Source organism: Penicillium hordei (genome assembly GCF_028827395.1).
Source record: "Penicillium hordei strain IBT 12815 chromosome Unknown utg000006l_segment0_segment0, whole genome shotgun sequence".
In the NCBI taxonomy this organism is placed as follows: Eukaryota; Fungi; Ascomycota; class Eurotiomycetes; order Eurotiales; family Aspergillaceae; genus Penicillium; species Penicillium hordei.
The window spans coordinates 3358348-3386153 of NW_026623147.1; the positions used below are offsets into that span (position 1 = coordinate 3358348).

The following is a 27806-nucleotide window of genomic DNA, read 5'->3' on the forward strand; positions in this document are numbered from 1 at the left end:
CTGTCCATTTGTATATTATTGCTCACCCCCTCTTTTGGAGCGCCGGGCACGGCCCTCCTCCAAGCCATACGTAACTAAGCTCATACCCATGCCCAGGTGGCCAGGTGCTCAGAACTGTCCGTTACCTACTATTGTGCTGTCATAGTATCCTTAGTTTCCTCCCAGGAAACCCCTAAAGACTAGGATGACTTGAAACTGAAGGAAACTACCACACTACCTACGATGTCCGAACAAAAAATCCTCCACCAACGCTCGGCTGTGATACACTCCGAAGCAGCTCAAGGCTATGGAGACGACGGGGTTCCTCACGACTCGGACGACGAGCCTATGGTCTACGAGATTCCTGTAGACTACGCAGCTTTGACACGCCAAGATCGCGACCATCTTATCGCCGAGGGCGCCGATCCTGATTCCGTTATCCTCCAAAGCGAACTACACAATCATGTTATACGGCGAGAAGGCGAGTCTATTGACGACTATACGAAGCGTTACACCGATACTATGAACGCTATGATTCGTCGCGGCGTTTCTATTCTGAATGATCTGCTTACTGCTGATATGCTGCCATCCGGATTCGGAACTGAAGATGGGAGGTTTTTCGATTTGGGCCCGGAATCGGGCGCGACAAAGAGGGAGTATCGAGAATTTAGTCAGTGGCTCGAGGAGGTATCGGTAGCAGGACAGACGTCTGAGGTGCCGGAGAAGTGGTTGAAGTTTGAGAAGCCAGCGGGGTATTTGAATTATGACCGCGGGGATAGGCCATGATCATATTTCCTCCGTCCCAAGATCAACCTATCATGGAGTGCCGAAGGTAGTCTAGTATACAAATGTCTATTAAGTGGCCGGATCAATGCAAACGGTTATGCAGTTCTAACTCCAGTCACTCTCTAAAATGGTCGGCTCGCCCTATTCTCTTGTCTATATCAACCCTGTAACAGTCCAAGGGCGATAGCATCAAATGCTTGAGCCTCGTAGCTTTTCTCTCCGTACCTTTCCTAGTCGTGTCCGTAGAGCCATGCTCCCGACATAGGAGGTTCCTTGATCTAGTGTTTGGTGCCAGCGCTAACCCTCGCATCGCATCGACGGGACCTTGAAGAAATGACACGCGATCGAAGTGCAGGAAATGATGCACGCGTGTGGCATCGCCCGCCGGTCCACAACAAGATATTCATCAACTTCTCCGCCTAGGCGAGAATTATTTGCAGCAGTGGACGAGGCTGGACGCGGCAGGGGCGGTTGGCTGATTATGTATCCTCCCGAACTTATTATCTTATCCCGACAAGTTGTAGTACAGCTCTATATACTAAGGCGAAGGGCTAGTGGAGTTCGTAGTAGACTCCAATACTTGGGGTGGCAGCTGGAACCTCTCGACCGATAAGGCAACCTGTAGCTCTACATTGGCCGTAACTGCTACCATCTATATATGCCTATCACATACGACAGTCACGCTAAAACTCTGCTCTAAAGAAAATGCAAGCTCCTCTTTGAGTGGGACCACATCCCGATTATGGTGGAGTCTCGGTGATCTCATCGGCCTTTTCTGGATTGCTCTGATATCCGCTCGTACGTTCTACTCGTACACATCGAATTTAAACGGAGGTTCAGCATAAAGGTCGGAGCAAGATGGCTGGATAAAGTGATGATAGGACAGGCTATAATGATAGAGATACAACTAGTAATAATGGATTCTATTAGTTGATGATAACTAAGGGGAAAAGAGAGAGTAGGGGACGATAGAGGATAGCAATTATAGAAGTCCTACGGTATATAGGGTCACGTAACGTAGTATATAACTACTAGACCTAATACCCCCTTTAGGACTAACCTCCTCCTTTTAAATAGATCTCTCCCTCTCTCTCTCTCTATAAAAGTTCCCTTTCGTTTTTACTATATAGGAAAGCCTTCTTTTTTATATATTTAACTTCAACCTCTATTTTCTACAATATAATATAGTAAATTAATTAATTAAAAATAGGGAATAAATCAATTAACTAATTTACTATATTATATTGTAGAAAATAGAGGTTGAAGTTAAATATATATATGTAATCTTTCATTTGGGTGATCCCTTTTATATGGGTGGCGGACCCTCGCTTGCGGGGGTGCATATTTTTTGTAAAAAAATTACAGGGCCGGTTAGGTAGAGCGCCGAAGTAGATCTATACCGGTAGAGCTTGACAAGTCCCGCCGATTTGGTCCCGCCTTGGCGCCAAGCAGGCACCAAGGCGCTAGTCTCAGTGATGCCTTGGCATTATTATGAAGACCACCTTCCTATCTAGGTAATTATCTAGCCTAAATAGGTATGGTCGCAGCACCACAGAATTTGTTTAGTGCTGCGGGGCCGGGACTAAAAATCGGCCGGTGCTGCGGGACTTGTCAAGCTCTATGCCTTACTTGGGCCATATTCCATAACCATACTGTGTTGCCTATTTTGGTTTAGTGGCACTCTCAGCGAGAGTACGATAACCATATTTCGACATCCCAGTACTCCAGCTCATACTATGCCTGCGTGGTTCTTTACGATGACCGGATTCAACAAATCCTTTAACTGAGTTGAAGCTGGAGGTTGCATTCATCTATCAAACTTGGTTTGATGACGTTCCTAGGACCTATCCGCACAGTAGGAAAAATGTCGAGGGAAGCAAGCAGACATAAACTGCGACATTGCCCGTGGGCATTTTGAAATGGGAGGCCCATCGCCCATCATTATGCAAAATTAATGTAAAAATTACCCCATTAGGCCATTTTATGTATATAAATGGTTCTTGGAAGCCAAGAGTGCCCACGGATGTCTTGGCGACGCTAAAAATGTCTCCACTTTAATGGGCATTGTTGCAGTCTAAGCAGACATTCATGTTAGGATCACAGAAAAAGTAGTGCAATGTGCTAAATCGTTGTAAGGAACGCGGAGAAGGGTACGAACGACCCCATTCGTTACATAAAATTACTCAAATCACTCCTGGATCATCACATGGGTAGCTGGCCTTCTTAAGAAGTATGTTCTGTAGTTTCATCTAGTATCGCCCTTAACGTTAATTATGTCTATTATCTATATCAATCTGCCTCTCTTTTTTCTCAATTCAAAAGGGCTCCTTAGTCCAGAAAATGGTGGTGCAACCAACCCTGTTTGGAGATCAAATTGTCTGCCAAGGCTATAGGAAGCAACACCACGTGACATGACTACATGCGCAAAGATTGCTGCTATAGGAGGTAGCTGTTTTAAGGGGATTTAGAGAGCCAGGCCCATATTATCTGAATCGTTTGGCATGGAAGGGGCCTCAGAGTAGCCCATTATTCCACGCAAATGAGCGGCGGGCCGGTCCATAATGCTGCAAACATCTTGAGTGATGTCACCCGCAACGCCTCGTTGCAGGAGATGGATACCGACCACGACCCGGGCCGCCGTGGGCCACGGTGCACGGTCCACCTTCCGGCCACCCGGCCAGGACAACATCCAGAAGAGCTGAACCCGCATTTTCCGTAGACGAACCCAATCTGAGCCTGAATTGTACGGACGCGCTCGTCTGCGATTATTATATTTGTGGTGGGTGGCATACATAAATTAATATTAACGTATAGCAGTATAACTATGAATACTCTCACAGCTTGTACCATCAGACAAGTCCATTTCTTAATTCCTTGTTTCGGCAAGTAACAGCCTACCAACTATCCCCGTTCCATTCAGAAAATTGTGGCAGACTTCGAATAAGTCAAATGTGAATTCAAGAATTCCCACTACCTTTCGAGAAGGTGTAAGAGGATGTCAATGCACTTGCTTATCAGTTCTCTTTGTGAAGTGCGTTTTCCTGATATTTACTGTCGAAAATCCGTTTAAGACGAGCGTTACGACACTACTGACGTCAGCCCTGGAGTAAAGGGTTGAAGAGCGTCTGACAAAGCAGCAGACGACCTCTGAAGTCATATCTCGGTCGATGACAATGACTGATACGGTATATAAGAATATTGATTTCATGTAAATCACTGGTTCAATTTCTTGCGTTCAACCAGTACATTCAAAGTCTACATTTACGTGAAATTTGGCCATATCTAGTATCGACACGTCCGAACTCTCCTACCGGTGAGTATACGTAGGTATGTACCCAGACAGGGCTATCAGTAGGCGCGAAATTATAAATACCTCCTATAATTTAAATGGGCAAGAGCATGGAGGCCTAGATCTTGCGTCAAAAAAGAGGGATGTGTCATATACGGAAGCAGCCAAATATGACCGTTAATGTTACGTTCACGATATCACCAGTGGAGCTAATATTTTTCACTATACTCATGGGAGAATCATGGGCATCAGAGTCCAAACCACGGCTAAGAGCCAGTGTAAGGCACTTGCTCGATCTGCACTAGGAAAGTCAAAAGTCTCAAGATACTAATAACTTGTGATGGTACTTTCATTTTTCGCAGTTATTGCAAAGTTAACAGCCGATGAGGCCGAACACTCTGGATGCGGTATTATAGGGCTCTATAGGAAATAGATATGTTATATCTGAGTGATGAACTCATGAAAAGTGTTACACAAGCTTTCTTATTCCGGATATAGCTGCAATTACAGGTGTCATAGTACTGACGTGATGTGAGAAAAGTCATAAATCATCTGTTCATTCTCGATTTTACTCGACACATTAGGCTGTAGTTGCGTCAACATAACGGCAAAGTCAGCGTCAATGATGCGATGATACTGAGAACCTGCAATGGTAATAGAGCTGCTGGTATCCACCGAAACAGTTAAATAACGGTGCTACCTGTCCATTACTGTGAATTCTCTAAGCAATTTTTCCCTTCAGCTACAAGGATTGAGATTAAACTTTCTTACCGAGCCCAATATGTCGTTGGTCCCTGGCGTCTACAGACTCCGCACTGCTCAACCTAGTTCATCTGGTGATATGTATATGGAGCTCAAGGATGGAGCTAAGTGGAGTGGAGTTCAACTAGCGTACGAAAAGTCTAAATTTGAAAATGCTTGGACAATTTGTTGTGCTGACAGCTCTGCAGAAAACTGAAACCAACAAGCGCGGCGCAAAAATGGAACCTGAGTAAAGAGCAGGATCAATGGATTCTGGACAATGAGTCGCAAGACAACGAGGTTCTTTCCCCTCTTGGTATGCTTCAGCCCGCCTTAACTCAATTGTCTACGAATATTCTGCTAATTCGGTATCTAGCTAATAACAGTAACGGTCAGTTATTCGGCTCTGGACTCAAGTCGAAAGAAAACTCGATTCTGAGATGGAAGTTATTCCAATACGAAGGTGGTATTTGGAGGTATGTTAATGCAAACTAAATAGTTGCCTCAACTTACTTGGAATATAGGATCGAAAATGTGGCGTTCCATGACAAAGTAGTTGACCTTCAAGAAGGAATCGCGCAGCCAGGGCAACCCATCATAATTTACCCAGGGAGGGATGAGACTGTCGATAATCAGAGGTGGCATCTTGAGAAAGTGGAGGACTAGACTGTTCGAGTAAGTCCAATCAGTTTTTGCATAACTATGTCTTCACAACACACAATTGGTCTTTAGCCCTGCCATGCCTTGCCGTGCTTTTATTTCTACCTGCTCATTTTTAATCTCAATAGCATAATTGCCTGACAGCCATGGATACAGGAAGAATAGACCGGGGGGGGGGCTTTGGTCGAGGCCAGCGGGTGGCAATATCTAGTCCTTATCTCTTCGTTCTCGCCTCGTTTCTGCCCTAGTGGAGGTCTTTTTCCCCGTCTACTAACGGGGGGGGTTTTTTCCCTACTCTGTAATGTGAATGCAAGGGCAATCTTTTTAGCTAATGGATGTGAATGGAAGCTTCTCGTACGGCGTTATGTGGTTTTCGAAAACGAGAATTGTAGGCTTAGACATTGCCATTGGTCGACGGTGGCATAGAAGCTGCAAGTTCAAACCCGAGTTTATGATTGCCGTATTCCTTAGGCCAAACCGTCTTTGGTTTCCCAATAACTATGCGTTACCTTTGAGATCATTGTTGATCCTCTAGTAATACTAGTTACGTTATTATTACTAAACCTAGTATATGAATCGATATAACCTTAGGTTAATAATATCTAGTCCTAGGATAACTAATAATAATCTAGCCTTTATCCTATCTACCTCGTCGATCTACCTAGATCTATAAGCTAAGCCGTATAATACTAGAGTATCTAGCTATATACTATATAAACCTTAATCTATCTAAAATGGTACTTTTTATAAATAAGATAAATAATATTATCCTTTTAGTCTTTAAAGTAGATTAACGTTCGGATAAACAGAATCTAGATTAAGGTTATCTCTAAATTACATAGTATCCTAGACTACTCTTAGGTCGAATATAGGCCTTACCGGTATAATAGGTACGTCGATATATAAGATCTATATTGATTAACGTAGATTTACTAACCCTAGCTACTAAAACGTATAATTTATCGTCCTTAGCTAAGCTAGTTAATTCGGTAAGGGTTAAAAATAATAATCTTATAAGGTAATTAGCCTCTATTAAGCTCCTAAGATAGCTAATATATATATTTTAAAAGGTATATAGCTAGTACTAATTATTACTAACTATTATATAGCCCTTAACCTTATTAGAGACTATCGATCTTAGTTTAGTATAATCTTTAAAGAACGAGATCTCTATAGATCTATTAGTAGCGAGTTATCTTATTCAACCCCCTTAGACACTACTAAAAAAATAAATGGCTGTCCAACTCTCAGTCTTGGATACATTTTTTACATAAAACTTAATACAGAGTCTCTTTGGTCCATTACACTCTATACCGAAGAAGGTAGGCAAATTTGTTGATAGCCCTCATATCCAAGTCAAGCCTTAGAAAGAAAGGTTCAGCGCAGACCTCAAACATCCTCAATATCAAAACTAATATTCAGTTTGTGAAGCTCGAGGCCTCTTTGGAAAGTAACAATCCGGGAAACCCGTTTCACCCCTTGGCCAAACGCACCCAGAATGAAGGACCCGATAACCTTACCGATAGGTGTACCCATGATAGCCTTAAACTCCGGTGTAGCGTAGTCCCAAGTTTGAGCCTCTGCAGACGGATAGATAAGTCCCTTACGGGAGGGATATATATCTTCCTCGATAAAGGGTTCAGTTTTATTTTCCTGTACCTCGTTAACAATTACATGCTTCACACTCTCCAACGGAAAGTGCGTTTCATAGGCGATCTTGGCAAGCTCGGACACGTGCGGATCGTTCGATGCAGGGCGTCTTCTAATAGAATAGATAAAAAGCAAGCCTGGTCCAATGGTCCCGACCAAGCCAGTGACCCCACCCCGGGTCTTGATGATTGACTGCCGTAGACACGGGGATTCTGTAGGATACATGCCATTTGGAATTAGTTGTCCGAGTGGCAGCCCAGCACCAACAATACAGGCAATCTGTTCTGGTGAGAGCCATTCTCTTTCATGCTCGATATGCCAGAGGGTAGGCTGTGGCAGAGTCCATGTGGTGAATGTAGATCTGAGAACTGGGCATCCGGGTTCGGTGGCATTTTCCATCCATCGGATTAGCTTATCCCCGTATGGCTCGAACTGGGGATACTTAAAAGCCATTATAGGATATAGTGCGTTCCACAATCGGAGTAGTCAACCAGGGCCCTCAGCCAGAGTTATATACTCGACTGAGCGGATATATCCACGTGAAACAACAAAGCAACCCCCACAATGGCATTATGGAGCACATTGGATTGAATAAACTGTCAAAGACTCAAAAGGTCAAAGAATCAAAGATTACGAAGATATTATACCTGGAGACCCTTAGCTTTGTCATGGACAAAGCAAACAGTCCCGCTGCAATGGTAGAATCTGGCTTCGAAATCAAACGTAGGGTTTGCCATTGCTGGGGGTTTATATCAGATCACAGATTAGGAGGTAGTGCTAGGCGCCAATATATTGCCATGGGATTGAGGGTAGAGAAACCACAGGAGTCTGACAACAGTGTCGACCAGAACAGTGGGTGTATGGTGTTCAAGGTCGCGTGTGCAGGTTTATGATAACAAGTCGATCAGGGCAACCCGCCATGAGTCGACGAGCGCCTATAAAAAACAGGACATAAGAAGTCAAGCGTTATTATTCGTCCATCGGGGTTTCCTTGTCGCAGGTCACTGGAATCGTTGAGACTTTGCATAGGTCAGGAGGATTACCTAGGTACGTTTTCGACACATCTGATCTTAATCCTATCACAATCCACCGAATCAGGTAATTTACCTTCCAGATCAGGAAAGTCGACAAACAATAGGGACAAACAATAGGTCGACGTGATCTTCAGGGTCTAACAATAGCAAACATAGGACTATTTAAACGCGCGTTATCCCGCGCAGTCCTCACTTTCTTTCTTTCTTTCTTTCTTTCTTTCTTCATTCATCGCACCATGGCTCCCACTACCCTTTCTGCTTTGTGGCACCTCGACACCCCCAAACGGGTTTCGGGCTACTTCAGAAGCCCTTCACGTGAACCCCTTAAACTACAGAACTTCATCGAGAACCATTTTCTTGATTACGAGCACACTTCGGAATGGATTGACTCATTTGCCCCTCGTTCGGGCAAACTCCTTGCAAAGGTTCCGCGGAGTCCTGCAAACGTCGTTGAATACGCCGTCAATGTCGCATCTCGGGCTTTCCCAGCATGGTCTCACACCACAGCTGAGTATCGGTCCGAAATTCTCCTCCGCATTGCGTCTATTATGGAGCAGAAGAAAGAACTGTTTGTGTTGTGGGAAAACTCCGACCATGGCAAGCCTGTCTTTCGGGCTCGGGTCGAAGTGGAGCGTTCTATTGAACAGTTCCGGTTCGTCGATTGTTCATTTTAATTCTACATATGAGATGATCTAACGTTTTTCTTCTTGATAGCTACTTCGCCAACTACATTCTTGAGAACGACAGTGCGGTGCATCTCAACAAAGACCTAGGAGCGTCTACTCTGACCTACGAGCACCGAGTGCCAGTGGGTATTTACGCCATCGTGACTTCGTGGAACATGCCACTTTACCTTTTGGCCTCGAAGATTGCCCCCTGCCTTGCATTCGGTTGCACTGGTGTGGCCAAGCCCAGCGAATTGGCTAGCGTCACTGCTTTTTGTAAGTGATTATCTCATTTGATGTACATATGTGAATACACTAACCCTGAAGAAAGTGTTCAGCGAAGTCCTTCGACGTGCAGAGCTACCACCTGGTGTTATGAACATCGTTCTCGGAGATGGAGCCGGCACTGGTTCGACCCTTGTTAGCTCGCCGCTTATTCAGGGGGTTTCATTCACTGGAGGTGTCAAGGCAGGCATTCAGATTCGAGAGAAGACTGCCCCCGACATTCACAAGCAGTTGTTTCTCGAGATCAAAGGCAGTTGCCCTACTGTTGTCTTTGGCGATGCCAATATGGATGTGGCAGCTGCTACTGCAGCTTCCGCGGTGTTTGAGAATAGTGGCCAACTCTGTCTCAGCGGTTCTCGTATCTACGTCCACCGATCGGTTTACGAAGTGTTTCTGCCACGGCTTATCCGATACATCCATTTGAATTACGGCGTGCACATAGGACTTGGTCCAGTTATTTCTCCAGAGTATTATGCCAAGATCCGATCTTACCTCGTGGAGGCTAGTGAACAACCTGCCAATATCAAGTTTGAGACCGGCGATGTTCCCGCTGAAGTTCCACAAGATGGTTTCTGGATCCATCCAACCATCCTGAGAGGCGTTCGCACCCATGGTCCCGTGGAACGGGAAATCTTCGGACCTGTGGCGACTGTTTATCAATTTGATCGGGAGGAGGAAGTCATCAGACTGTGCAACGACAATCCTAATGGAATGGGCGCTGTTATCTTGACTGATGATATGGCCCGGATGAGCCGAGTCGGAAAGCATCTCGACGCAAGCGTTGTGTGGGCGGACTGCTGGCTTGGTCGTGACCTCGGGGCCGGCCTCACCGACTTGAGGGCGACTGGCAGTGGCCAAGAAGGAGGTACACGCGGTCGCGATATGTTCACACGTTTGCGCGCAGTGCATGTTCCGTCTTACTAACTGGAGAACGTGGATACCGCACTCACGAAGGAAGTTCCAGATTCAGAGGAGGATGGAAGTGTGATATCGGTCGAGGATTGCTTTAGGGACAACGGTGGTTTTTGTACATAGCAACCTCGCGAGAATTCGTGCTTTATGGATAACTAACAGATGTGGGAATGTTCTAACCTCGACAGGTTGACTCGAAAAGACATCCATGCGGTGAGGCATGGACAGGTCTTTACGATTTCAGCCTAAATTAGCAGCCGAGGAATACACGCATATTACTTGCTACGATCAGCCCGCGCGGGCTGTGGACAACAACATCCCGCGCGGGCTACAGCCGAAATACATCCAGTCATCTGAAGCAGATGATCACTGGTAAGTACCAGGACCTGTTTTTCTCTCCGTTTTCTGCTGCTTCTGTCGTGGAACAAATCCCATTGTCCCTCGTTCCTTGTCTGAAACAAAGCACTTTACCGGATGAAGATAAAGAAGTCTTCCCACTCCAGGTGAGCTTGATTCATATCCCACTGATTCATCCGCATTTTGAAACTGCCCTTTTCAAGAACTAGTGATTTCTTTCTCCCTTTTCATATGCTAGCAGGTTTATACTCACTTGATTTAGGATCATGATGTGTTATCTTGCCGTGAACTCCGGTCCGGAGACCCTCTCTGGTGGCTTCTAGTTATATTGCCTTGAGTCAAGAGGGTATTACCACGTGCAAAGTTGTTAGCGAGGCTGACCTTCTTCCTCGGGTTACTAATGACCACCAGGACCCCTCCACCGCAACCAGTGAACTCTCAATTGAGCTTACACCACAAAGCTCACACACCGGGACTCCTAAAGTGTCTTCCTCTCCAGAGGTCGATGTTACAGAAGGGGAAAATCAAGATAGCGTGGAAGAAGATAGTCTAGCCGAGGTTGCCAGTGGTGTTAGTGAGGTATGTCACTCTCCGCTTGCAGATGAGCTCTTTGCTGCGAGCCCGGCCGCGCTTCCTTTGGTTGAGTGTGCTCTTCTTGCTCGTATTTCTCAGATGGCTGTCAATATTTGTTCCTTGGAGGGAGACTTGGAGGCCTTGAGGGTACGCCGGAGGCAGCTTTCTACTTTGCGGGTTGTTTCTGGCAGCTCTCGATCAACCTGTTGGTCTGCAGGAATTACTCCTCCGGAATCGAAAGTTTAGATACGTAGATTTTGATTATGGTTCGTACCTGAGATGATGGGACACGATACTGAGGTGATTTGTTGAGTCCGGTTCTTATTTAGTCGGGTTACAAGGTTGGAAAGACACGCTCTCCTTCACTCTATTTAACCCCCGTCTTCATTCAAGTTAGCAAATTACTATCGTGGCACTGCACTTCATATATTCTTCCTATATATACCTTGCTTTCACAACTAGAGGGTTCTTGTTCTAAACTTGGCAATTAAGAATCATACTAAAGTATTAATGATAGACTGCGTCTATTATTATAGCAGGTATTGTTATATCTCACCCCTGGCTTCAGGAATGATATGATCTATAACTTAGAATAGTATTGTTCCAACAAAGGAGTTTTTGTTTGGCTTCGTATTCCCTCGAGCCCTTTGTGGATGTATTTCTGTACTCTTTGTCGCGGGTCTCTACTCTCTTTGTACTAAATCGCCTCATTCTCTGGTATCTTTATGGCTCGCTCTGGCTCTTGGGTGTCCTATTTCCGTCGAGGACTTGTCTGCTCCTTCTTTTAATAGCCCCCATTCAGCTAATTAAGACGGCCAACTCACCAGGACTATATAATTATAGGGATTCTCCTTTCCTCGTCACAAGTATTAACTCCAGATAAAACTATTACAAGACGCAATTGACTACAACCAAAGTTCCCGCTCTTTTCCACACAACATAAGACAAAACAAAGCTCAGACTAAAAATGGCAGATAACCCATCAGCAGGGCTCCGCAAACGTGGACTCAACGAGGAGGATGACTGTAGCTCTCCTCGCTCCCCAATTCGGCGGCGTCTGACCTCTAAATCCGCAGAACCCGCAGAACCTGCAGAATCGTCAGAATCCCCTCCCCCTTATCCCATTCCCGATGACAACAGTGTATCTAGTGATGGAAAGATACCCCCTACGCCCCGTAACAGTATAAGTGATGATGACAGACCCGCGGTGTCGGAGGAACAAGTCGACAAATATTACCGAAAGGGAGCTGCATACGAAGCATGGATTGCTGACCCAACTCGAGGTGGATGTCCATGTGGAAAATCAGAAGATACACTGTTCGAACTATTCAACAACAGCAATAAGAAGAAGAGATTTAATTGTCCAGAGAACCATTTCGATAACCCACCCCGACCCATCCAGGAGGATTTGGAACAATTGGGGTTCCCAACAAAAGGCAAAAGGTGCCGTTTCACAAGATTAATACTCCACGGTTATGACAAGGATGGCTACAAAAGGGAAAGCGAGTATCAACATTCCTTCGCAGAAGGCGTTATAATTGGTGAATGTATTTACAGATACACTGGGCCGAATTGGTCGAATATAGCTATCGCTCAATATAAGTTTGACCACCCCATTGATACCCTCAAATATCTTTATTTTACTAATGTTCAGAATGAGGAGACCCTACCCTACATGCAAGAAATCCTCTACCCCAGACATGACGTGAAGTGGCCCTGTGTTGATCGAATTGAGAGTCAGGTATGGGAGTATGGTACTGAGGACTATCGAGAGATCCTAGGTACGAAGCTAGGCAAGTCAGCGGCATGCCTTGTTCTTGGTGCATGGGAGAGAGGTACGCATCGTATTGCTAGAGTTTACACTCTCGGTCGTGCACATCATATACACCTACGGTTTGATATTGAGCCGATTCCTGTATCTGGAACTCTTTAATCCCACTCCATAGGTATAGACGGGTCTCATGCACATCGTTTGTGTCTGTGAATAGATACCCCTTTGCCCTGATGACCCTTGGTAAGTGTCAAATTGATGGTTTGACATAGCGGTGTTCAGCGAATGCAAGTCACTCTATGCAGTGAGTTGATGTCCACAAGTAGAAAGTTCTTTTACAATGATACTATATGATTTTCACAAATATTTTCTCAAGTTCCACCATTTCCAAATCGAGGAAGGGCGTAAACCGTTGGGTATTCTTATACGTCATAATTAGATACATCCATGTACAAACGTCTACTAATTTATTTTAGGCGGTGGCTTAGTGACGAAGCCGCAGAGGGACTGGAACTTCTTTTCTACATCTCATCTCATGTTCCTTCTGCTTTGATATCATTGTACTGAGGATTCATTTTATACCTAGTCTCTCCCATCACAGAGGTATAAACCACCCGTGACCAGAATCGATCTTACCTTATGCTCATACTAACCTTGGTGACTTTCCACACACGATAGGATGATGGGGTTCTCCGATAGGCCTACGCCTACAACCCTTACCTTCGACAGAGATGATAAAGACTATCTGAATTACGGGTCACACTGCGTCCTTCTGTCGAAACTGACCGAGTTCTTTCTTGCTGAGCAAGCTCTACGTGAACTAACCCAGCGTGAGGAATGGCTATACCAGAAGGTTATAGCCTTAGAAAAGGCTATAGCTATCGAATCTAGTGGAAAGTCTGATACGACCCAATTTAAAAACGCAAATAAACAGCTTAAGGAGACTTAAGCGCAATATCCAAGAAAGGAATACGCCCTATATTAAGCAGAGTATAGGTTTCACTAGAAGTTCAAGAACGCCCTTGATACCTTAAGGCGTGATTCTAAATGGTTTATGCGCGAAGAAATGGTTTAGGATTGTTTCGATCGAGGTGGATGTTGTAGCCGGGAATGTGGATGCTGTGAACGGAGGCATCTATCTAAAAGGAAGAAAGGCAGAGGCCATTACACTAGAGTGCGGGTGCTGTCTTAGCTTTCGAGGTTTTGAGCTCCCAGGTCAACAAAAAAAGGAGATGAGGTTCGATTTCGAAACTATGCTGGAAGAATTTCAGCCGGCCTACGCTATACACTTGGCAAATTGCTTTTCTTGCCCATTGGAATTAGAACCCCAGGTGTCTTGGTGGCAGCGAACTTTTAAAAGGAGTTCTACTCATGAGAAACATTGAAAACCCCCTGCTCGCTAGCGGCAATGGCTGGTTTGAGATACTTGGTGGGGTTTGATTGAGTCTATGGATGATCTTCGGGTTAGTGAAGTTCCAAATTGTCAAATTACGGGATAGCTTTTGTATGGACCATGCGGTGGTGTATGCGGAGATTACTATAAAGTTATTATTTCACCAATTTTTACTATCAACAAACTCCAATTAATTATCTACCTTGCTCATCTACTGAATACGAATTTTCATCTGACACATCACCATCTTGCCGGCTTGGAAGGGGTGGAAGCGACGATGTCGGGGAAAGAGACGCCCATGATGGCGACCTGATTGGGAGGTTCAAGCCAAGGCCTTGAACCCCCGCAGGACCGAATCGGGGTGTCGAGCCTGGAAACGTGCCTTTCACGGAAGACTGGGAGTTGGATCGCAGACCAACCCGGGAAATTGCGCGCCGGAGCATCTCGCCTGAAGCATCCAGGGCAATAAGGAAGCGGGCGAGCTCAGCACACAGCTCCCAGTCTCCCTTCTGGGAGGCGAGAGCAATCAAACGAACAACGTATTCTTCGATGCGGCCATCATGCCCTTCTTCCTCATCCTCAAATGCCTGCAGTACAAGGAGGTATCCAACTGCAGTTTTGAGAGAGTCAAGTTTCAAGGCCTGCTCAAATAGATCCTTGGGTGGGGGTAGGTAGGTGAAGAGTGTGCGCCACGATCGAAGTTCTGTTTTCCGTGTACATTGTACAACAATCTCAAGGTAATCTCTGGGAGGAAGCGAGGCTTGGAGGAAAGCAATTACGGTTGGGAGTAGTGGTTCTGCTCGTGCTTGTGGGTCCTCGCTTTTATTTGCTCGGCTCTCATTATCCACTTCGTCATCCAGCACGTGGTGAAGTAAGATTTCCAATCCATGAGCGAAGTAAGACAAGTGAGAAAAGTGGCGACAGAGAGCGAGAGCCGCAGGTATCCCAATATTGGTCAGGCCATATTGGAGGAAATATGGTAAGAAAAGGTGTGTCTGAGGCACACAGGTCAGTACAAGATGTTATCGATAGAGAAAGTAACTTACTCGGATGGCGAATTTCAAAACAGTGAATGTCACATCGCGTCGTTGCATCATTTCAGATTCAACGCCAAGCACAATGCCTTTGTTCAATAAGACAGACAGTGGATAGAAGTCCAGGGGGATGTTGAGTGGTGCCGGCACCAGCTCCTCCCGCAAAACATCGTGAACATCGTTCCAAGCTAGCAAGTTTTGGCCCCGGAACATCCAAAGAGAATCCCGGAGCGAGAGACTCCTATGAGGTGGCTCTAGTGCCATATCAACTGAAGGACTTGCGGGTAGGGATTCATCAACCAGCGAGGAAAAGTTGAAAGAAATCTGGTCGCGCATCAAGATGTAATACTCGACATCATGGGATATGACGCGCATGTCGTATTTGAGGTCCCCCGCATCTGAGACTGTGGGCTGCAGCAATACCAAATTGCCGTCCACAAGAAGAAGGACGGATGCGACCTTCACGTCTTGAGATGGATCACCGTTTTCTGCTTTATTGTCAATTATGTGTTCAGATCACGCATGAAAGAAAGCTAGCTCACGCATCTGCTCCTCTGGCAACACCCAACTGATCGATCGAACGCGAGAGAGGGTGCCCGAACAATCCCATTGAAAGCGATCTGTCCAACAGGGACAATTGTGATCCGATGCTGTGTCGAATTAATGATATAATGGTACAGAATGTTGTCGTATGTATAAACCAAGAGAGAATCTTCCCCAGATGGTCCAATGAACACAACTGGTGATGGGAGGTATTCGATGAACATGATCGAATTGTTACCGAGAGAAGATTCGCGCGAGTAAAGACGAATCTTTCAATCCAAGTCAGTCGTGCATGGAACCAACGCAAGTGGGAGAAATATCGTACCTCGTATGACCCGTCACTCTCTACCGCTGCGATCAGTATGTGGCCGTACCAACACATGCCTCCTCGCACAGCAAAGGAGTTTTCGGCTTTTGAGTCCTCGAATACCTTCCACCGGCCACTGGTGACACTGTAATGTGCAAGGCCACGGCGGCCTGCAATTGCAACATACCGTCCATCTTGAGACACGACGCAAGATCGAATCGGCCACTGGGAATGAAGATATGCTGGAGGATACTGGGCATGATGCCACAATGAATCCTTTCCTGAGATTGTCATGAGATCTGGAAGATCGTGACCGCGGTAGAGGATAAACTCAGTACTGGTCTGCAGCAGGCCTCTAGCCAAGTTTGCAGACGAAAAGCAACCAGTCAAAGCACTGCGAGCTGTCTCCAGAACCCACAAGCGACGGTCATTTTGTCCAGACAGAATGATATCCGACCCGCGACCAATCCAACACCCGTCTGACACCCCAGTTAACCAATCTTCCGAATTGGCTGTTGCCAACGCGGTGTCCACCGAAAAGCTGTTTCCTCCAGGCTTCCCAAATACACTCCATGTTGTCCAACCATTTTCGAATCCAGCAAAGAGACAATATCCATCCGGGGAATAGCTCATAAAAGTCAAAGCCCCGGTGGTTGTGGGCGATGCTGGTAAGTGGAGCTTTTGTGAAAGTGGAATGTTCCCCATGTAATCTTTTGCGGTGTAAACCAAGACTTCACCATTTGAACAGCTCACAGTCAGCAGAGAGAAGCGTGCATTTACGGTCACCTTCACGGCGTTTTCGCTGTCATCCTTTGGATTATGGAAGCAGTGTCCGTGGAATAGTTTCTTGGCTGCTTCAGGATCCTGCTGTGAGCCCGTATCTCGTTGCACAGCATATGCCTGGCCACTGCTGGTGATCCAGATGAGGAGATTCATCGCACGATCGTAAACCATGTCCACGATCGAGACCTTCTTCGAGATCCCTAGTATGCGACTCAATAGCTCAGATGTGGTTTGTGCTCCTCCAGCCGCAGGCGTCCACCGAATGCATTGTATAGCTGGTGGTTTCACAGTGGCGACAACAAGTTCTTGATCTAGCGCCAGCGCCTTGACGATTCCCGACTCGATTTTGATGGCCATTCGGAAGCGAATGCTGATATCCCCAACAACATTGGCCTCTTCAACTGCGGAAAATCGGGCCAATTGTTGGCGACGTGGGTGTGTAGAGTGATCGAATCGCTGCTGGTAAACTTGAGTTTTTGAGTCCAGCGCCACCGAGTATGTGAGTAGGTACCCATTGAGGGTGTGTACAACCAGAATCGTGGAATCCGGGTGCATAAGGATTGAAACGTTCGGGCCATACGTTTTTAACGAGAATCGAGATCGAGAGATAGCCGTAACTACCGCTGTAGGCTGCCAGAATTGTCAGTCGCCAGCTCAGACTTCCCATGAACCATAACGTCGCTGTCGACATACCCGAGTCTGCCAAAGAGCAATTGATGACTCTGACATTGTGGCAAACATCTGACCAGATCGAGATACACAGATTCCCTTGATAGATTCATTTCCCCATGCTGATTTGCCGGTGTCCGTGGGCGAGTTGTTTTGCGACTCATGGGCCTGGGTGTCTGCGGACTCATGCTGACCGTCCTCCCCTCTTGCTTCCGCTATATCGTCAAACGTACTGCGCTCATTGGTTGGAGTGGTGTTGAGGATTTCGCGATCCTCATCAGAAGAGACATAGGCAATATCGGGTCCATTGACCGCGTAGACCCTGGGAACTCCATGAGGCCAGTACATGGCTCAGGTCAGGTTCAGGGGTTAAGATGGACAATGAAGCTCACATGGAGTCATCTCCAAGGAACCAATTCTCCGTCAGCAAAGCAGACAAGAACCCCAAAGCACAAATTCGAATGTAGAGTAACGAAGTCCAAACAATGTGGATGGAAACAGACCGGGGAAACGATAAGCTACGATCACGTGCAAAAGCTCATCCCCCGCATTGCTCACCTGTTTTTTTCTTCCATCTCGGTCACTCCTAAACGTTGTTTATCTTTCGGTCGCAGTATTCATTGAAAGATCGCTATCATGGTAAGCTTCTGGCCTGTCGCCTGTCGTGATCGATTCATGGTACTGATTCATAACAGGCTCCAACAGAAAGTAACAAGCGCTTGGCCTTGGCCATCATCGATTTCCTCGGCTCCAGCCTGAAAGACGGCACCCTCACCGCCGACGACGCCGAGTCTATTGAAATCGCCCAGTCTTGTATCGCGGATACCTTCAAAGTGGACCCTACTGATGAGGCCGCTGTGAAGGATGCCGTGGGCGGACAATCGTTGGTCGGAATCTACAGTGTCTACGAGAAGTTGCGCAACAAGTCGACCCCGCAATCGACCGCAGGAGCTCAGGCTTCCCAGCAAGAGAAGCCCAAGGTCGGTGTGCCCACACCGGAATCCGATAAGCTGAAGTCCGAGGGCAATGCTCTCATGGCCAAGAAGGACTACGCCGCTGCCATTGAGCAATACACTAAGGCTCTCGAGATTGCCCCGGCCAACCCCATCTATCTCTCCAACCGCGCCGCTGCGTTTTCCGCCTCAGGCCAGCACGAGAAGGCCGCGGCGGATGCAGAGATTGCTGCTGCCGCGGATCCCAAGTACTCCAAGGCATGGAGCCGCTTGGGTCTCGCTCGCTTCGATATGGGAGACTACCATGCCGCCAAGGAGGCCTACGAGAAGGGTATTGAGGCCGAAGGCAACGGTGGCAGTGAGGCCATGAAGCGTGGATTGGAGACATCGACACGCAAGCTTGAAGAGACCAGCCGGGCTACCGAGCCCCCATCCGAGGAACTGGACACTGCTCCTGGTGCCTCGCGTGGTGGTGGCGGTGGCATGCCTGACCTGTCTTCCCTGGCCAGCATGCTTGGTGGCGGAGCTGGCGGTGGTGGTGCTGGTGGTATGCCCGACCTGGGCTCCCTGATGAGCAACCCGATGTTCTCCAGCATGGCACAGAACCTCATGAGCAACCCCGATATGCTTGGTAACCTGATGAGCAACCCCCGCCTCCGCCAGATGGCCGAAAACTTTGGCCAGGGTGGCGGCATGCCTGACATGTCCAGCCTGATGAGCGACCCTAATCTCGCGGACATGTAAGTTTATGAAATATCTGGGCTTCGAAAATCGCATTACTGACACTTGACTTAGGGCTCGTAACATGATGGGCGGCGGCGGCGGTGCCGGTGCCGGTGCCGGAGGCCAGAAGTAATTTTCTGGTTCGATGATTGATGCCATGAAATTGAAAGACGCAATCTGATATACCATGTAGCAAATTCACTTTTCAAAGCGTTCCTTAGAAAGAAAGAAAAAAAATGTCATTTCTTTTCCTCTTGGGCATGTCCACTGGTAGATATACCTCTTGGCCGCCATCCTTACCTCGATGGTAGAGTCATGGCGCTCATCCCCTTCAACTTCCAATCCACCAGTCGTCCCATCTTATACCTTTCTTTGGATCATCAATGTTTGTAGGGGTCACCTTTCGTAAATGACACGCTTGTGTGCCTGATGAACTGTCGTCGTCTTCTTCAGAATCGACAGATCAATGGTCGGCTGATTGAACTGGCTTGCTTCAACGCGTAGTATGGACTTGAAATAGTTTTTCGTCAAGGACGCAGTTCATTTAGGGAAGAACATAAAGGAAAATGTGATTCGAACAGAATGTAAGAAATGCAGTGAACGTGGAGGTGATACTAAAATATATATTTTTACAGTAGGTCGATCTCGGGGTTGAGTCGATACCCTCAAGATAACTACAATATATAGCCAAAATAATTCAAGCCAAAAATGTCTGCTTATATATTTACACAATTTTCAAGGATCTTCATATGATATGGAGCCCATTCCGGCCCCAACAGAAACCAAAACCAATAACCCAATGCAGTCATACAGAGTGGCGAGGGGAGAGTGGAAACAAAATGCACAGAGACGCCAGTAGAACACCTCAAGGCCCAGAGAAATGCCATCAGATAAAATCCAACGCGTCCTAGTCTATGGGAAAGAACAATCAGATTTGAGCGGGCTGAGCCGTAGGTCCTCAAGAGTAACACTTGAGGCAAAACGTCAGACGAATGAAGCATTAATACATGAAGAAAAGAAAGTCCGATTAACCGGCGAAGCTCCGGATTGGGAGTCACTGGAATAGGCGTAACCGTAACAGGTGCCAGGATCCACCTGGCTTGATAGCAAACAGTTGTATTGTACAGTTGAAAGGGGTGGAGTGGAAGTCAAGATCCACGAGGGAATATGCCGACAATAAGGTAGAGAAATGTGGCAGTATAGAGTAAAGAGGGACAGGATTGCGCTCTTAGATGTAGTCACGGGCTGCCTTCTGCAGCTCGATCAATCTCCAACCCCGAGTCTCGGGGTTGTTGACTTCATCAGGGATACGAGTCAATCCGATGGCGTAGGTGACTAGCTGCACCTTGTCATCCGTACCAGCGGCTAGCTCACCGGTCTTGATCTTGCGGTAGACATGAATCTCCTGTGTGCGGCAAGTGACGACAAACACGGGAATGTCACCGGGGTCCAAGATACGGGCGTGAGAAATATCCACACCACGGATATCCAAAATACGACCATCCGACTTGAGTCCGGCAGTAGTGTATTGTTTAGCGAGAGCAGCGTAGACGTGGAACTGAGCATCTGAAAGCCAAAGCTTGAGTGTCTCAACATCACCCTTGACATAAGCGTCAAGGACTTCTGGCAACATGTAATCACGCATTTCGCGCAGGAAAGGTTCCATCTGGAAGTTGGGATCGATCTCGCGGAACTTCTTGATGACCATGGCAGTCTCGTTCTCGGCGAAGAAGCCAGCAACGCGATCGGAGATGCTGCGTGCTGTGCTGATTAGGGGGTTCTCGGATTCGTTGTAGTTCTCCTTGATCGTGAAGAGCTTCTGCATCATGGGGTTGGAGTCCTTGAAGTCTTTCCAGGAGTCTTTCCAGGCGGAATCTTTGTGGAGAGTGACATTGGTACCGGCGCTAGAGATAAATCAGTTAGAAACGCCAAAATTGAAACCTTGTCATTATCGAAACTTACTTGGGATCTTCAACTCTCTCCTCGACACGGAGAGACTTTCCAGCCTTGAGTTCCAGCTCCTCTCGGCGCTGGCGCTGCTTGCGACGTTCCTCCTTCTCGACCCAACCGCCGTAGCGCGAGCTGCTGCCATCATCGATGGCGTCCTTCACACTCTTGTATGCTTCGGTTTCCCGAACGGGTCTCGTGGCCTTCTCGAGGCCCTCTCCGGTTGCGTTGACACCCTTTCGAACACCCTTCACAACGCTGGTGTTCCATGTCCAAGCAGCTCCCTTTCCGATGACTTGACCTGTTGTCTTGAAGGCTGTGGAGGTTTTGGAGGTCGTAGCGGTTGACGCAGCCTCGTAAGCAGCGCGCGCACGTCTGACATTCTCATTCTCGGTGAACTGGTGAGCCGAGGAGGCGAGTGCCTTCGTGGACTCCTCCCATTCCTTGGAGGCCTTGAACTCGGTCTGCAGAGTCTCACGGAATACCTGCCAAGGAGACTTGTCTCCATGGGGTGGTGGTGGAGCCTTCTCTTCCTCCTTCTCTTTTTTCTCCTTCTTGGACTCCTCGTCCTGCGATTCGGACTTTGCGTCCTCACCCTGCTTGCCTTCCTGTTGCTTTTGCTGTTGCTGCTGTTGCCAAAGGAAGGTTGCGGTGTGGAAAGACCGCGTCAAAGGGAGAGCGGCGAACGGTGAGACAAGTTGGGAGATGGGGTGGGAAGGGGATTGAAGGACCGCTCGGTGGCTCTTGGTGGAGTGCGTGAATGTTTGAGCTGAGACGGTCGAATATGATCCGGCGCGAGACAACCGCTGAGATGATGCTCGGAGGGACGGTGCCTGAGACCGCAAGGAAACGGCTCGTGCCGCAGACATATTGGCCGGAATCATGCTATAGAGCGTTAAAGGAATAGAGGAACAAAATGGAATTAAATATGAGGGTAGAGGAAAGATGAATTCCAGCCCAGCCTGGACGCGATATGAAGAAGGTGATGGGGAAGAGGCAAAGATCTCGGGGAAGGGAAAAAGTGCAGATGCCAAGACTTCGAAAAACTTCCAGCGTTTCCCTTCGGTCCGACAACGGCTCTACACCACCCGCGCTTTGTGGTCATCTCGGCACTTCGCATTGGTGATTTGTGTTCAATTCATCAGCTGTCTATAATCCAGTGCCAGTTTCCCCATTTGATGATCTTCCTTTGTCCCTGCACATCTCAGTCACCACGATGAGCTCCTTTTCGATGAGCAAGTTGACCAAGGCATTGCCCTCAGTATGCCGCCAATCTCAGCCTCGAATCTCCTCCTTGGGCATCACACGTTCCTTCTCCCACCAAAGCACGCGTTCTGCGCGCAATGATGGTAGCGACATTGAGAAACAGATGCTGAATCGAGAACCCGAGTCACCTTCCGGTTCCTCATCGCCGCTTTCTGCAATCACACAAATGATGCAGGGCAAGAGGTCAGGCGCGCCGTCCTCGCGCGGTAGCTCTGACTACTCCAGAATGGCCGAAAGCCTCGAAGCCGATATGATCAAGAATCCCTACGCCGACCGAGCTCCTCCCCACCACCTGCACGTCTACTGCCACAAACACAACACAATCCTCACCTTGACACGACCAAACGGCAGCCCCCTTATGTCCATTGGATGTGGTCAGATAGGTTTCCGCAAAGGTGGTCGCTCCGGGTTTGACCCTGCATACCAACTGTCCGCTCATGTTATGAATCAGATTCAGGAAAAGGGTTTCCTGATGGAGATCGAGCGGTTGGAGGTCGTGTACCGTGGGTTTGGAAAAGGTCGCGAAGCGTTTACAAAGGTCCTGCTGGGTCACGAAGGACGACACCTCCGGGGGCTTGTTGCGCGAGTGACTGACTCCACTCGACTGAAGTTCGGTGGTACTCGCAGCAGACACGTGCGTAGACTGGGTTGATCTCCTTCCACAAGAGAGACCATGTTTTTATTTTTGGTTGGCTGCTTGTGTGTGGCATAGCTGTACTGGATTGCATTGTGAGGAGAGACCTCCGCAGACCTTTTTGTGTTTTTATCTATATGGCATGCCTGTCGCCATCTATTCTCTGTATATTAGAAATATCATGACAGGACTACACAAAATTTACTAGCAATACCTCTGTAAATTGAGACTGAGCCTGACACTTGTGCTGGTCTGACAAAATATTTCAGGAAATTAAGAAATCTTCGAAGCTATGCAAGATTATGGCCAGGTCGCGGTGTATTGATGGAATAATTACCCAATGCGGTATAGTGCCAATCGACTTGTCGATCACGTTCTCGATTCACCCGCAACACATGTGCTTCTGCTTCAACTCTTATCTTTCTGGCTTCTTGTTTTCTGCGATCTAGCATTCTGAGTTTGTTCAAGTTTATTTGCAGCTTTGTCCACTAAATCTAACGACTCCCTCTGGCTTCATATCGCGCTGCTGCCTGTTGGATGCGAGCTGCCCTTCCCCGCGAAATCTTACGGCACACATATCCCCTGCTGCGGAGCTTTGAGACGGACGGCTTGATGGTTGCTGGAGTCCTTCGACTGGGCCGTCCAAAACCGTTTGGATGCACCCTCTAAACCCTTTCCTCCGTGCCCTCTTCCGAAGCACTGTCCCGGGCCAGTGTATACCGGTCGAGAATCATGTAGGTGGAGGCTGTGAACCTTGCATCGGATCATCCGGAGTGGCTAATTGATATCGCGTGTGTGCCTCAGGTCTTGCTAGTTCCAACGACAGAGTCTCTCATCGGTTCACGCGACCGGGAGTCTAACCTGCTATATTCTGATCTTGTCTCGTCGGAGGAGTTCCTAGGGAGCCATGTGCTCCGCATCCCAATCCACACTGGCTCTGCGAATTCCAAAGAGGAGAACAATGTGCGAGAGAATCGAGGGAAAGCAAAGCAGGTGACGACATTCAATGGGAGGACGGTGATCATCAAGGACAACTCAGTATACAGCAACAAAGGTGAGAGCGCTTGTTGGTGAATGCGCCCGCCTGGATATTTTGCTAACACCGTCATTTCTCTTAGGATTTAAGTCACTCACACAGGCGCAACTGCTTTCCGACGTGCTATATTACAGCCCGTCCAATGAATCGCGTCCATGGCTGATTTACTACATCTCTCGCCCATTGATCGGAACGTATGACCCTGCGAAGATCTTACCAGCGGTAGTCCCTGGAACCGACACCGGGATCGTTGGACAACCTAGGCCGGACAAGAAATATGGAAACGGAGATTCAATTGGGACGCCACCAAAACAAGAGATCAAATCTTTTGGGGAGCTGCTAGCCAATTATCCGATGATTGCCAGACAAATGCACCCGGGCCTGGAAAGATTATTCAAAGAGTTTGGAAAAGAACTTGGGAAACCATTACCCCCTCCACCCTCACGATCGCCCTCTGCGTCTGGCAGTGAACGAGTTCACAAGTTGTCTCGCACCGAGTCTTGGACAGATGAAAGCTCTTCCATCCGCAGCTGGTCGTCACGCAGCAGAGGGCGATTGCCATTCAATTCCGAGGAATACTTTGAGGACGACGAAGATCTCATGCGTCGAAGCTTGGAAACCGCGGTGACTGCTGCCATTGATCTTTTCCGCCTCGTTGACAAGCAGCAATTATCGTTGCTTGGTGCGACTACTGACCTCACCGGTCCTCTAGTGGAGCGGCTAATCGAACATTATGTTGCCGAGCAAGTTCATGAGCCGCTGCTTTTCCCTCGTCTTTGTTCATTCCGCCAACCAGAGGACACAGAGCTGGATTCCCGCATTCGCCAGATGGAGAGTATTGATGTGTCCCAAGTTGGAATTTCCGTTGAAGGTGGACGTGAAGGGAAGCGAGAACTGACTCGCCGACTTGGGCGAGCCGTGGAAGAATTTCGGAAGATCAACGACGCTCGATGTCCCCATGATATGCTGAATACCCTGCTTGGCACAGTGAAGGTTATCTCCTTCCCTGGAAGTTATGATCAAATGGATGGCTCGGTATCTGAGAAGGGAACTTCCTCTGTTACGATCAACGCTGATGTCTTGGTGTCGTTATTGCTTGTTGTTGTCATTCGTTCTCAAATACGGCATCTCCAAGCTCGGTTGTTGTACATGCAGCATTTTATTTACATCGACGACGTGGATCATGGCGAGATGGGATATGCTTTAAGTACATTCGAAGCTGTGTTGATGTATCTCGTTACCGATTCCGCCGGGTTACGGCGTGCCAGCGTTCGGAACAGACGTTTGTGGCAAGCAACAAAGGCTGGCAGAATATCGGATATGAAATCTATTCTGGAACCGAACGAGGATCACGAATCAATAGACGACACGACTCCACCGGAACCGGAGCGAAAGTCTGTACTGTTCCAGACAGATGACGCTGATGAGCCGGATGACCTCTCTCTTGAGAACTCTTACACCGATTATACAAATGGCGAATCATACCAGGATCAAGCTGTTGTCGATGCACCACCCCTATCCCATGTGTTCCCATTTCAAACCTGGGATGATCTTTCGGTTATCCAAGAATCTCACCCACACCGTCCAATCAAGAAGGTTTCAATGGACGTTCGCAGCCTATCGGAATCATCGGCCGTCTCATTCATCTCCAGGACCGCAACCCTTGGGTCCATGGCTAGTGGGATTGAAGGTGACAATTCGATTGAGACCTTGACAAAAACCCAAGATCCTGCTGGTCATTCCATACCGATGATGGCAGTCGAGGCTCGTCAGGCTGAAGCTCTGAAGTACCTGTTGACTCTAGAAGAATACTACCCCTTGGAAGAAATCATCCAAGATACCAATGCCGATGGGACCACGCTATTAAATGCTGCGGTGCAACTCGCACACACCGACATAGTTAAAATCCTATTGGACTTCCTATTTGCAAAGACAGATACAAGCGTGGTTGCATCTTACTTGACCAAATCCGACGTCCATGGTCGTACTGTTGCTCATTATCTTTTCAGCACACCCTCGCTGCTAGGGAGACTTGGTAGCATTATCCCATGGCGACAACGAGACAAGCATGGACAAACACCGCTCTTTGCGCTTTGTCGTTCGTATGATCATCCAGAATACAAATCAATGGTTCAAGCCGGTTTAACTGCAGCGCAATGGGCGCAGGGCGACAACAAACCGCTCCAGCTTGATGATCATGTTGATATGAAGGGAAATACATTGTTGCATATTGTTGGTGACCCTGAGATTACCCGGCGTATATTGCTGGACAGCGATTGCGACCCCAACGCAACCAACGACAAGAGATTCACACCATTGATGATGGCTAGCAAGTACGGGCGAGTTGATCAAGTTCGCATTCTCTTTTTAGACCCAAGAGTCGACGTTCATGTTAAAGAAGCCCGTGGTTTGACGGCCGTGGAATTGGCCAAGGATGATGAGGTGCGAAATCGCATCGACGATTTGATTTTGCTGTCCCATCCTCCATTGGCTTGCGGAGATCCCTCGGGTCGTGTCACAACGGTCGTGCGGTCTTACTTCGTCGAGGACGCAACCGTGCGCTTCATTCTCAAATCCGGCGCACCATTCCCTCCGACTGAATCTGTGGCATCATCGCGACCCGGATCGACTACATACACCGTTACGACATGTCGCCGCAATTTCTCCGATTTTGAGAATCTGGCTAAATGGCTTGCAGTGGAACATCCGGGATCTTACATGCCGTCTCTCTCGGATTTCCGCAATCCATTCCAGATCCACTCGAAGCCATCACGGTCTGTGCTCCATGATCTCCAGGAAAGACTGGATCGGTTCCTGAAGACCCTTCTCGCCCATCCAACCTTTTCAACTCACGAAATGTTATGGGAGTTCTTCCTCGTTCCAGAACTTCAGCCTGAGATGGTGGCCGACCGATCGCATCGCAAGGCTGCCGTGCTCACAGAGACCATTGCAGACGAATATGCGCCGGTGTCACTAGAGGGCATGCGCGATACAGAGCAGTTTATTACACACGCCCAGGAGATGGTGCGCGGTGTACATGTGAACACGCGGTCCCTGATTCGCCGAGGGCACGCATTGCAAAATTCAACATCCGATCTCGCTGATGCGGTGATGATATGCTCGTCTGTCCTTGCTACACTCCGAGCACCCACCAATGCACTTCCGATCTCACACATCGAGGCGTTTTCCCGTTACGCTACCTACCTATCGACCTCTAGGTCTGACTCCTCCGCTCTTCTCCAGTATTTGGCAGCTCTTTCCTCAATTGACAACACAACCGCCGCAATCCTCATCTCTTTATCCCGTCCACTAGCCCTCATGTCTTCTCTCTCTTCAACAAACCGCCATATCTCTCGCTCTCGCTCCTCTCTTCTCTCCTCCTCTCTCCCCCGAAAATTCAATATCAACCTGCCCGGCTTCGAAGAGTCTCGCCAAAAGTCTGTTCGCGACCTCGAACAAAAGATCCGTGATGGCGAATCCGAGTCCACTCGGCTGGCGAAAGAAGTCTCGTGGAACAAAGATGTCGTGGTCGGTGAACTCGCTGGCTGGACCTCATGGCGGGAAAGGGTCAGTCGTGACGCCATCCGAGCCTTTGTCAAGGATACTCTTGTACGCGAAAAGGAGCGCGGCAAACGCCTCGAACGATGCCTACGCAGTGTGCGCGATATGAATGCATGAAGATGAAGATCATATCTCTGGATAGACCTGAAGGATTTCTTTCCACCTTTTCTTTTGTATCGCCTTTCGTTTCCTACCTTTCTACCTGTACATCTCATGGCGGACATGTTTTCGAGAACTTTGCTTCTGTATGTGTTT

General features: G+C 47.9%; 12 protein-coding genes across 12 annotated transcripts; 8 read left to right on the top strand and 4 right to left on the bottom strand.

Annotated features, from left to right (window-relative positions):
• Positions 1-222: 222 nt before the first annotated feature.
• N7537_011901 (uncharacterized protein) lies at positions 223-765 on the top strand (the record flags this gene model as incomplete). Its single annotated transcript, XM_056902955.1, has 1 exon — positions 223-765. One exon carries the CDS (start codon positions 223-225, stop codon positions 763-765), a length of 543 nt encoding a protein of 180 aa, XP_056748242.1.
• A 2464-nt stretch (positions 766-3229) lies between these two features.
• On the bottom strand, positions 3230-3475 carry N7537_011902 (uncharacterized protein; the record flags this gene model as incomplete). The annotated part of the gene is made up of 1 exon (XM_056902956.1): positions 3230-3475. One exon carries the CDS (start codon positions 3473-3475, stop codon positions 3230-3232), a length of 246 nt encoding a protein of 81 aa, XP_056748243.1.
• A 1360-nt stretch (positions 3476-4835) lies between these two features.
• N7537_011903 (uncharacterized protein) lies at positions 4836-5461 on the top strand (the record flags this gene model as incomplete). Its single annotated transcript, XM_056902957.1, has 4 exons — positions 4836-4945; positions 5005-5111; positions 5172-5271; positions 5320-5461. The coding sequence occupies 4 exons, from the start codon at positions 4836-4838 to the stop codon at positions 5459-5461; spliced, it is 459 nt and encodes a 152-aa protein (XP_056748244.1).
• A 1383-nt stretch (positions 5462-6844) lies between these two features.
• N7537_011904 (uncharacterized protein) lies at positions 6845-7558 on the bottom strand (the record flags this gene model as incomplete). The annotated part of the gene is made up of 1 exon (XM_056902958.1): positions 6845-7558. One exon carries the CDS (start codon positions 7556-7558, stop codon positions 6845-6847), a length of 714 nt encoding a protein of 237 aa, XP_056748245.1.
• Positions 7559-8375: 817 nt separating this feature from the next.
• On the top strand, positions 8376-10013 carry N7537_011905 (uncharacterized protein; the record flags this gene model as incomplete). Its single annotated transcript, XM_056902959.1, has 3 exons — positions 8376-8791; positions 8854-9080; positions 9136-10013. 3 exons carry the CDS (start codon positions 8376-8378, stop codon positions 10011-10013), a joined length of 1521 nt encoding a protein of 506 aa, XP_056748246.1.
• Positions 10014-10221: 208 nt separating this feature from the next.
• On the top strand, positions 10222-11177 carry N7537_011906 (uncharacterized protein; the record flags this gene model as incomplete). The annotated part of the gene is made up of 2 exons (XM_056902960.1): positions 10222-10373; positions 10682-11177. 2 exons carry the CDS (start codon positions 10222-10224, stop codon positions 11175-11177), a joined length of 648 nt encoding a protein of 215 aa, XP_056748247.1.
• Positions 11178-11898: 721 nt separating this feature from the next.
• On the top strand, positions 11899-12864 carry N7537_011907 (uncharacterized protein; the record flags this gene model as incomplete). Its single annotated transcript, XM_056902961.1, has 1 exon — positions 11899-12864. One exon carries the CDS (start codon positions 11899-11901, stop codon positions 12862-12864), a length of 966 nt encoding a protein of 321 aa, XP_056748248.1.
• A 1425-nt stretch (positions 12865-14289) lies between these two features.
• N7537_011908 (RIC1 family protein) lies at positions 14290-17779 on the bottom strand (the record flags this gene model as incomplete). The annotated part of the gene is made up of 5 exons (XM_056902962.1): positions 14290-15090; positions 15142-15620; positions 15692-15941; positions 15998-17392; positions 17456-17779. 5 exons carry the CDS (start codon positions 17777-17779, stop codon positions 14290-14292), a joined length of 3249 nt encoding a protein of 1082 aa, XP_056748249.1.
• Positions 17780-18067: 288 nt separating this feature from the next.
• N7537_011909 (uncharacterized protein) lies at positions 18068-19240 on the top strand (the record flags this gene model as incomplete). The annotated part of the gene is made up of 3 exons (XM_056902963.1): positions 18068-18070; positions 18127-19124; positions 19180-19240. 3 exons carry the CDS (start codon positions 18068-18070, stop codon positions 19238-19240), a joined length of 1062 nt encoding a protein of 353 aa, XP_056748250.1.
• A 1095-nt stretch (positions 19241-20335) lies between these two features.
• On the bottom strand, positions 20336-21938 carry tim44 (protein translocase subunit TIM44; the record flags this gene model as incomplete). Its single annotated transcript, XM_056902964.1, has 2 exons — positions 20336-21011; positions 21070-21938. The coding sequence occupies 2 exons, from the start codon at positions 21936-21938 to the stop codon at positions 20336-20338; spliced, it is 1545 nt and encodes a 514-aa protein (XP_056748251.1).
• Positions 21939-22270: 332 nt separating this feature from the next.
• On the top strand, positions 22271-22972 carry N7537_011911 (mitochondrial 37S ribosomal protein uS11m; the record flags this gene model as incomplete). Its single annotated transcript, XM_056902965.1, has 1 exon — positions 22271-22972. One exon carries the CDS (start codon positions 22271-22273, stop codon positions 22970-22972), a length of 702 nt encoding a protein of 233 aa, XP_056748252.1.
• A 638-nt stretch (positions 22973-23610) lies between these two features.
• N7537_011912 (putative VPS9 domain protein) lies at positions 23611-27668 on the top strand (the record flags this gene model as incomplete). Its single annotated transcript, XM_056902966.1, has 3 exons — positions 23611-23688; positions 23759-24008; positions 24073-27668. The coding sequence occupies 3 exons, from the start codon at positions 23611-23613 to the stop codon at positions 27666-27668; spliced, it is 3924 nt and encodes a 1307-aa protein (XP_056748253.1).
• Between the last annotated feature and the right edge of the window lie 138 nt (positions 27669-27806).